Raw genomic sequence first — 11172 nt, forward strand, 5'->3', positions numbered from 1 at the left:
GGGGCAAAAGTGTCTAGAGAGTGAGTTAAGATAGTATTCAAAACAGAGCAGCAGTCGTTGACATTTTTTAGAGAAGTCAAAGAATTCCAGTTGTAGTTCGATAAGAAATTGTTGATGTTGTTTATAGATTCTTCAGTTAGGTTTCTGAAGTGCTTTATAGGGGCATGGTTTGAGATTTCTGATTTGGAAGCAATGGCGAATATAGGGAAATGGTCAGATATGTCAGACAGAATTATTCCAGATAAGTGAGAAGTTAGATTGTTAGTAAAGATATTGTCGATGAGTGAGCAAGAAGAAGTTGAGATGCGAGTAGAGGAGGTTATAAGAGGTAAGAAGTTGTATGATGATAGTAGGTTAGAGAAGTCAGCAACGACGTTGTCACTGTTGAGTTTATTGAGGTCAAGGTTAAAATCGCCAATTAAATAGCTCTTTATGTGAGGCTTGAATGTGGGTAAAATAAGTTCGAGCTTTTGGATTAAGATATTAGGGTCAGTGTTGGGGGGTTTATATACTGCTAAAATATTTACGTGTGTGTTGTTTAATTTTTAATTTTAAATTGACACCAAGAAGGTCAATAATGGTGCCGTTCAGAAGCAAATTGTTTATCATAGAAAATTCAATGCCTGATCTGATGAAGATTCCGACTCCACCACCTATTCTGTCAGACCTATTTTTAAAAACAAAATTGTAATCATTCATACGAACTAGTTTAGCGGTTTCGTCATTCAGCCATGTCTCTGAAATAATAATAATGGGAAAAAAATAAGATAAAAATTTATTTAAAATTAAAATGTCAGAAATTTTATTTAAAAGACTTCTGCTGTTTATGTGTAGTAGAGGTAGAGGGTGATCATGATTGTTGATGTACTTGGCTTCTAGAATGTTGAGTAGATCTCTTGTGGTGTAGTAGGATGACTGTCTGGTGAATGAATCTAGGAGGTTCTTTGTGGGGTCGATGTGGGTGTTGTATGCGTTAAAGTGTTGATCATCTTCGTCGTTGTTTGATGGTTGAGGATGTTGTTGGATAGAATTGATTGTGGTATAAGTATTGTTAACAGCCATTGTCGTGATTTATTGATGTCGCAGAATTGACATCAGAGGGAGGACTCATCATCGATGAGGCTTGTTGTTGTTTATGTGGTTTGACCAGCTGAGAAGGGCCCATTGTGACTGGCTCGACTTAAAGAAGTTAAAATGGAAGCTACCTCAACTGTGTTTTCTACATGCTGATGTGAGTTGACCAGCAATGGTGTATTTACATTTGGTAGGTCGACAGGATAATGATTTGGTAGTGAAGTTGTAGTGGGTTTTATCAAATGCTGTGGTCGAGCATGAAACAACCAGGGGTGAATTTCCACGCCGATAGGCCAATTTTCAGGATTGGTAAAAATCATTTCCTGATGTTTAAAAATAGTTATGCGGAATTTTGTTGATGGATCACTGGTTGAAGGTTGAGGACGAGTGGGAGAGAATTTAAAGACTGGTACGCATTCTGCAGCGGTCAGTCCAATAGTTTCCAGATGTTCAAGGATCTCTTCTTTGACGCAGCTTTTCAATTTACCTACCCCAAAAACAATTTTTTTGGGAGGCAAAGGAGCTGCAGATAATTTGAAGGACTCAGGTTCTTTGGAACCTACAGTAATTGGAGTGTATTTTCTCTTTTTTTTGAAGTAACAGTGCTCCAAGAGCCTTCGTGGCCACTGGAATTAGAGTTGTTTTTATTGATGTTATCGTTAGGAGTTGAAAGTGAAGAATGAGCAGGAGCAGCTTCAACGTTGAGATCCACCAGCGATTGGGTTCCCTGCTTCGAGGTTTCATCAGATGGTGGTGTGTTGATTACGGACGAAGCTGGATGAACGATCTTGGGAGATGATGCATCCGAGCTGTACGAGGCGTGTTTTTGTCCTGCTGCTACCGAGTAGCTTTTAACATTGTTTACGTCGGTGTTGTTGGTATTAAGTTCACTTTTATGAACTCGAGGGGCTGCGTTCAGCATGCTGCATAGATAGAGTTGCTGATTGTGCAGCATATTGCATATGTCGTTTTTCATTTCATTGAAGTTAAATTTAAGAATAGAGTCGTTGTTAGGTACCCGTAAGTTAGAGCTAACGTATGTAGGAAGCTCTGTTGATAATTTTTTTTCGCGGACTAGCCCTAAATAGCGAATGGTCTCGCGTAGTTTGTCTTTTTTGTCTTTCTTTTTAGGACCACGTGGTGTATCGAAATTAACATCAATCTTTAGGAGATTGACGTCGTGTTTGATCTGTTTGAGGGCAGCCGAGATTTCTCCGAGCTATAGAAGTCGGACATATTGTTAATAAATATATCGTTGTTCAAAAACTCGTAATTATTAAATAAATAGCACAAAACTTCGTTAATCGTTAAAGTCTGTTTACACGCCAAGATGCCGGAAACAAAAATATTGCATATATATATATATGTATATATATATATATATATACATATATATATATGATTTATTTAAATAAAATAAAATAAATGAACCTAAATTTCTTACTTACCTAGATATGTTGATGTGTTGTTGTTGATATATTGCTGTTGTTGTTGTGTTGTGGTTGCTGTTGTTGAGTTGTTGTTCTAATTTAATTTATTTTTCAAAATGGCATCACATATATTTTGATTTTCTAGAAAAATTAAACTTTTAGAAATAAAATTATTATTACGAATCTATACTTTTATATTTGTATTCACCAATTTTATACAAGAAAATTTATAAAATCATTACCCAAAATTTGGCTGAATATTATGCAAAATTTTTGTTCTTCACATATCATTCGTTATATTTATCAGCAACTTTTGTTATAAAACCATTACCATCATCATCGCCACCATCATCATCAATATTCATCTTCATCATCATCATCACCACCATCACCTTCATCACATATTCAAACGCGCCCGTCATTTCATAAATTTGATGTCGCTGCAATATGATCGTGAAAAATAATCATCATCACTTTATTTTTATCATCATCATGACTTTTATCCTCCTCATCATCTTCTCCATCATCTTTTTCTTCATCATCATCTTTACCATCGTTGTCTTCTTCATCATCATCTTTACCATCATCACCATCAGAATTAGTTTTATCTTATTTCACATCATCATTATCATCATCGTCACCACCACCACCATCATTATCATGGCCATATAGACCAGCCAGGTGATGATGATTATTTTTTCATGCATGGTGATATTGCTAGTTAACGATGTTGATGGCGATGATGTTGATGAAGACGATGATGATAATGATGGAGATGATGATGATGTTGATGATGATGATGGTGGCGATGTTGATGATGATGATGATGTTAATGATGATGATGATGTTGAAAATAGTTTTGATAAACCGCCTAAGGAACACTCTAAAAAAAATCAATCTTGATGAAATCGATCTTTCGGATTCTATGGAAAAAAACTGAATAGAAGATTTGATCAACAACAACACCAGCTTGCCGAGATGAATAAAACCACAAAATCGATCAATACGGTCTAATTGATTGGAATAACATTAACTAATGCAGTGATAATCAAAAATAACAAAGAAATAGTTACACAAGACCTGACGTCATATTTATTCAACTACGTACATTTACATTAAAGATTGCAAATCTATCATTCCTATGGATGATTCCGACTGCGAAGCACGTGATATTTGCAACGCACGTGACGACAGCGACTTGTTTGATGCTTTTTATTTTGAAGAAGATGACGACAAAGACGACGATAAAGATCTTGAAAATTTTCAAAAAGTTAGCAAGGACATTGAAACTTTTAATATTCAGTTGGACTAATATGGTAACGATGTCAGTGAGGGTGACATAATGCAAATGCAAATATTTATTTCGGACACGAATTGGTAACAGATGATGTTTCAAGTTTTGTGAAAACCCATCCAGTACGCACTTGGAATGAAAGCTTGATCCTTGCATACCTGGATGATGACATCAACGACGGCTTCATTGCTGATGAGGATGAGTCGCTCACCGCAGCATCACTGGTCGACACGAAAGATGCCAACAACGAATTTTACAACATGCATCAAAGCTGTCCGTCTGGTCATTCTCACCTCGTAAAATCAGTAGAAAGAAAGCACTTGCTTCAAGTGCAGACAAAATCATGACAGGACAACGGAAACGTGTCGTGATCCAAAAAGAAATAACGCATGTTCAAAAGCAGAGACCTGGTCTGGTTTTACAACCTAGGAAGCAGAAAAAAAGGATGCCCTGTGAAACTCCCGAGAAATTGGAAATAACGGATCAAGGTCAGTAACAAGATAAATGACGTTATATACAGGACGTATGATCATGGAAAAAAAATGGACAAAGATGAAATTTGTCCCTTTGAATAGATTATCCTATATTCATCAGAATAAAAAAGTAACGCCTATGTTAGGGATTAAAAGGCAAAGGTGGAGGTAATTTTATAACCGCCGCAATGGCCAAATTGCGCTATATTATTTGTTATCTTGATTATGCGTTATCTTTGTTATCTTTGCTATATGTGTAATCTTTTAATCGTAAAAATCTTGTTGCTGGTAGTAACGAACGTCAAAAGTTGCAACAATATTTAACCTGCTGTAGTGAACCAGTGTATTTGAGCAACAAGGCATATAAGACTAACAACAATCTGTAACATTGTCCACTCAAGTTTAAACAATATTTTTCATATTGTCATTAACACAACTCGATAATATTACTTATGTTTATTTACGATTAAACTGATATCAATATCAAAAGTTATGAAAAACTTTATTTTCTTTGTCTTAATGTCTCTAACAACTCTAAAATATTTTCAAAATTATAATGAATTTTAATTAATTAATTTTAACTGTGAAATGATCAAGAAACAGACAAAGATGATGTTAAATAAAAATGCACAATTTTAGTCTACTTTAAAACTTTTAATTTAATAACCATACTTATATTATATTATATTAATTTAATGTTTGTTTTGATATTATCTCATTTCAAAAAATTCTTAAAACTGAATGGCAACTATAAAACGAAATTTTACTTAATTGTGTTTTAGAATCAGAAACAAAAAGTTTTTGTTCAAAATTTTAAAGTTATATACATGTATATATATATATATATGTATATATATATATATATATATATATATATATATATATATATATATTAAGTTGTATGTGTGTGTAACTTGTTAGTTCTATTCGTATTTAATATATAATATTAAATATTATAATATTCATATTAATATATTTTCATTGAAAGCTTTCGTTTGAAGATGTAACATAACTTCAGTCGATTTGTGCGATTTCGCGGGCATCGTAATTGGTAGCTATCAGCACAAAATTGGTTCGACTATATTAACGTAGCGGCCAACTGAATCGAATGGGCCGCTCCAAGATGTGCTCCCCGTGCCCTGCCTCAGTGTGCGTGTGAGACAAGAGAAGCTCACTTGTTTCACACTTGCGAGCAACCCACATATCAATATTAAAAGTGGTAACAATCAGCAAAATTAGATCTACTCAATTTTATAACATTTATTTTTATTAATATTATTAATAATGAATAATAATACAAAAATTTAAATTTTTTGGCAAATTTTCAGCTTTTTTTGACTTTAGAGCTCTCTATCATTGGGTTCTGTGTACTAATTTCATAAATTAATGAATTAAATTCAATGCACAAAAACACACATACACACATGCATACATACACACATTAACATTATTATTACGTTAAACAAAGGCGAAGACGAAACGTCCCTGTGCCTTCTCAAAACTAAGACAATTTTAAAACAATAAATTAAATAAACCTATGAGTCTATACCGAATAAATCTAAAATAGTTAATGTTCTTATAAGTCAAATAATGTATTAAACCTTATAAAATAAAAAAAAGATAATAATAATAAAAAACCAAATATAAATAAATAAATTAATAACATATTTCGGTTAAAAATTTTTATTGCACACATGAATATCTATGTAAAAAAATGGACAAATAAACAGATTGATGGTGAACTGTAACTCTCTGCTTTTGACATGACACATAACAAATTGAAAAATATGATATAAAAATTATAACTTATGGTTCATTGGCAAGCAAAAAACAACTTTGGATGAGCTATTTATTGCTACAATTTGACAGCAAAAATTACTTGTGTATAAAGTAGAAAGTTATAGTGTAATGGTTAAGAGGCCTATCTTTGATTACGCACGCAGTAAATAGGTTGGACTACAATAAAGATCATCACTTGTAACGTGCCTAATATCTCCGAGATATCACGGGAGAATTGTAAAATAGTTAATATTAAAAAACAGACGATAGATAAAAAGATGGATAGAGGATTGAATAAATAAATGAATGAATGAACGAATGAACGAACGAACGAATAAATGAAAGTGTGTGGCGATGACTGGATGAAAGGAAGAGAAATGAAAAAAGTTTGCACATTGGAAGCGTTTAATCTACATATTTAAAAGTCAAACAAAGCAGTTTAAATAAAACAAATTTTTCATAACGCCAAAACTAAAAGCCAAAAAAATCTTTAGCAAATTTTTTTTATTCCAGTGCCTGCATATATACATTTTAAAATGATAACTATAAACTTGCTTGGTTGACTTGTCTGCCGACATTTGCCGGCTGAAAGTTTAAAGATGTTTGTTTCTTCAGGTTGGCATGAATTTCTCGGTTGTAGTTGTTTTTCAACTATTGGAAACATTGCTGGGAGAAAAGATTGCGGTCAGCAACGAATAAAATTTGTGAAGTCCTTGTGTCACTTGTTCAATATTGTCGAATTAAAAATCCTAGGGATTAAAAAGACTAATAAATAAAACACCACGAGTTGATTTGTGCGGCTTTATAAGAAACTGCGATAACAATTCTGATAGGTATTCGGGCTGCTGATGAGTCCCCGGTAGGGACGAAACACGTGTCCAGCCTATCCAAACGAATACTATTCTTTTCTTTTCCCGCTCACTGCTCTTCTGGTTCGGTGTTCTCATCATCAAACGCAACCGCAACAACATCACCACATTTCAACTACTACATACTGTTAAACATCGGTTCTTGCGGAGGTCGATGGTCGCCAATATCCTTCAACTTCAAGTTCTATTTATTTGAAATCCAAAAACACAAAATGAAAAAAAAAGATTGTGTGAATTTACGGAAATCACCGGTGTGTTGGGACCAATTTTGTTTGTTATTTATGTAAATGATATTTTTTATTTATGTAAGAATGATTCTAATGTTGGGATGTATCTATATGCTGATGACGCTAAATTGTTCAAGTGTATCTCTTCTAATGATGATATGGAGGCCCTTCAGGCATGTCTGGATGTTTTTTATGGCTGGTGTTTGAAATTGGAGCTTGGGGTGAATGTGGATAAATGTGTTGTTATGAATTATGGGCGTAGAGCATGTGGTAAGAGATCTTATACTATGAATGGTTTACTTCTTGAAAATGTGGAATTTGTTAAAGATTTGGGGATGATATTTGAACCAGACATGAAATTTCATAAACACATTTATAATACAATTAATAAATGTAATATAACTCTAGGATTGATAAATAGATATTTTATGAAATTACCTAAACCCACTTTTTTAATCTTATATAAATCCCTTGTCAGGTCAAAGATAGAGTATGCTGCTTCGGTGTGGTCTCCCTGGTCTTTGAAAGTTATAGAAGATCCTCGCTTGGCACAATGTCATAGTTTATATATTTATATTATCTTTGACATCTTTGTGGTTAATGTGTATGTGTGTGTGGGCTGATGCGTGTGTGAGTGTGTGTATATATGTGTATGTTAAATTTATATGCCCATTCTGCATTTAGTAGTTTTTTAAAGACAACTTCAACACGACGTAAATTTTTATACTCGTATTTATTTAATGTCATAATTTAATTAATGTTGTAAGTGTCAGCTGACAGCGCTGTTTCGGCTATTTAACCAAATTTAAACGGTATGCTTAATAACCATGGTTAAATAGCCGAAACAAGATGCTTATTAAAAAGTTGGCGACGTGTCAGTAATGGGCTGATTAGATGGATACAAAATTATTTAAAAAATAGAACTTTTTCGGTAAAAGTAGAAGATTGTCTGTCAGAAAAATATCAGATTACCAGTGGTGTTCCACAGGGGAGTGTTCTTGGCCTTACGCTTTTCATTGTTTATGTTAACGATATGTTCAGTGTTTGCGATGGAGACAATGATATAAATCTGTTTCTTTATGTAGATGATGCTAAAGTGTTTAAACCTATAAAGAAAGAAGAGGATGTGATTAGCTTGCAGAGATTTTTAGGCAGAATTGTTGATTGGTGTAATGTTTGGAATGTTAGTATTAACATAGATAAATGTGTTGTTATGAGACCAGGGGGTAACGTAGATTTGGGCATGGGTTACAATATTCAAAATAAGTATTTAGAAAGCAAGGAAGAAGTACGGGATTTGGGGATTTATTTGATAGTAAATTGAAATTTACATCTCAAATATATGAATCAATTAACAAAGCAATTTTAATTCTAGGCATAATATACAGAAATTTTCGTAATTTAAACAAATTTGCCTTTATGTTTATGTTTTAGTCATGTCATTGCAGAATGTTACAGTCGTGACAGGTATTAATATAATATAAAGCATAATGATACTTAATAGGAAAAATAAAAATATCATTAACGACAAATTGTGATGAAATTGTGGAATATAAGCAATAGTAAAATAGGCATTTAAAAATTAGACTTCCTTTTCCGTTCAGCCATCCAATGAGAGAGAGAGAGAGAGAGAGAGAGAGAGAGAGAGAATTTTGTGTGTTAGTAACTGCCAGTGAGGTGATAGATCAAAAAGAAAGTTATTCTCGCTGATGATGATTCATTTCCTCTGCCTACGGCTTGCACGATTCAATCGCAATTACTACTATTACTGCTATCACTTCTAATAATAATAATAATAATAATAATAATAATAATAATAATAATAATAATAATGAATAATAAATAATAATAATACCACTGCATCTACCACCCCCACTACTACTACTGCAGCTGCTGTTACTGCTATCTCTACTATTATTTCTATTGTTATTATTATTATTATTATTATTATTATTATTATTATTATTATTATTATTATTATTATTATTATTATTATTATTATAACTATTACTCAAATACTACTGTTACTTCAACTGCAATTACTGCTGCTACTGCTCAACTACTACTATCGCTGCTAATAAAAAAAATAAGAATAGTAATAAAAATAATAAAATAAAAATGAGAACAAGAATAATAGTTATGCAAAGAAAAAGATTAAAATAAGCAGAAGAATACCTGCTGCTCAACTGCGTCGTGAGAGAATTGAATGACGCAATTGGCTAGCTGACAATCATTGAAAACATCGAAAAATCCCCTTTTAAATCTTCTAGAGGATTGTTACCAGGATTTGTTTTTCATATTTATTATATGTATATATATATATATATATATATAATTATATTCATATATTAATATAAACATCCTTATCTAAATGTCTGTATATGCGGGTATAAATTTTTCATCTATAAAAACGCGCTACTTAATGCTGTTGGACAAAGAAAGATTGATTGCTTAAGCAGGCTGAGAAGTTCATCATTTTGAAGTAATTTTCAAGTTGAAGAAGAAGATGAAGTTTTCTTTGTCCGTAATCTTGGTTGCAGTCTTGTGCTGCTTTGCTCTGTCAAACGCTGCACCGGTCAGATTTCGGTTTCATTTCGTTTTTGTTGATATATGTTCAATTTATATAATTACTTGATGCAGTTCGTTGGGACGCCAATGTTCTGATTAACTTTTTTTTCATATATAACCAAGTTTTTTTTTATTTTATCATTTGTTCATCAGTTAATACTTGTAACAAAAACTATGTTGATGTTTTTCAGACCTTCAAAATCAAGTTTGATCAATTTTTTACTGGGAAGATTCTTTACAAGATCCCAACCATAAGATTTGACACCTACTTACCCGTTGACTCGAAACCTTGGGGCCCTCCCATCGTTATCCCGGATGAAGTCATCAACCCCGGTATTGTGAGAGTATGAGCATTTTTGTTTTAGAGATGAGATGGTCATGAAACTGCTGTGTATTATAATTTAATTTTTCAAATTAACAATTTTTGATGTTAAACTAATTGTCAATGATTAAATATTATCTTAAAACTGATCAACTGATTTGTTTCAAATGTGTTTGACCATTGTTTGTAAAAAAAATTACATGCTACGTATATTTTATAGCTTCGACATTTTGTTTAACAGACAGCAACTGCTGATTTGAAATGTTTTTACATCAATAAAAGATTACAAGATATTATTAGTAATGGTTTCGTCGTTTCTATTCATTAGTAACATTTATAGTTTTAACATCATTAGCATCTTCGTCATCATTCTTATTTTAATCATATATTCAATCTCTCTTAGCAAAACATAACTGTTTCTAAATTTAACATTCAAATGTTTAACATGCAACATAAACCTGACTAACAGTTTCTCATTCAAACATTTTTGTAACCAAGTCGAGCGATAACTTGCTAGGCTAGTACATTGTTGGCCATTTGTAATCATCGGTCATAACGTAGGAAACGAGCTATATGTATGCTTTTTCTGGTTATTGTTGTTGCTGATGCTGCTGCTGATTCAATTTGTTACTGTTGATGTTACATGTTTGATGTCGATTGGCTTAATTAAAGGCTCTTCCCACAACCAGCATCACTTGGCGGCTTTTGCTAAAAATTCAATCATTTCAAAAAATTTTCAAATAATAAAATTAAAATAATGTAAAAAACAAGAAAGGGTGGAAGAAGTATTTTCATTGGAAGGTTTTCTCGTAAGACATCATCACGTCCAAATTAAATTTAAAGATGTTCTCTCTCCACCATACCAAACCGGTATGTACTTAACATGGTAGGTACTTGAGTAACTGAGTCACATTTATTTTCACTTTTACTTAATATATAATCTCAATTCTGTAATTGAAAGGAAGAATTACAGAATATTTCTACTTGTATTGATAGTTTTGACAGGTAGTGTAACATATAGTTTACAAATTAAAATTTGGTATTATCTTGTTAAATCAACTTTGTTGTTAAATATAAACATGACGATAAATTTATTGAAAAATCCAAAATATGAAAACACTGCAATTCGAACATTA

At 32.4% G+C, this 11172-nt stretch overlaps 1 protein-coding gene across 1 annotated transcript; it reads right to left on the reverse strand.

Annotated features, from left to right (window-relative positions):
* Positions 1-504: 504 nt before the first annotated feature.
* Positions 505-2926, reverse strand: HELRODRAFT_182833 (hypothetical protein; the record flags this gene model as incomplete). The annotated part of the gene is made up of 5 exons (XM_009033558.1): positions 505-737; positions 816-989; positions 1148-1700; positions 1787-2293; positions 2897-2926. The coding sequence occupies 5 exons, from the start codon at positions 2924-2926 to the stop codon at positions 505-507; spliced, it is 1497 nt and encodes a 498-aa protein (XP_009031806.1).
* Positions 2927-11172: the final 8246 nt, after the last annotated feature.

This window comes from Helobdella robusta (genome assembly GCF_000326865.2).
Source record: "Helobdella robusta unplaced genomic scaffold HELROscaffold_93, whole genome shotgun sequence".
Taxonomy (NCBI): domain Eukaryota; kingdom Metazoa; phylum Annelida; class Clitellata; order Rhynchobdellida; family Glossiphoniidae; genus Helobdella; species Helobdella robusta.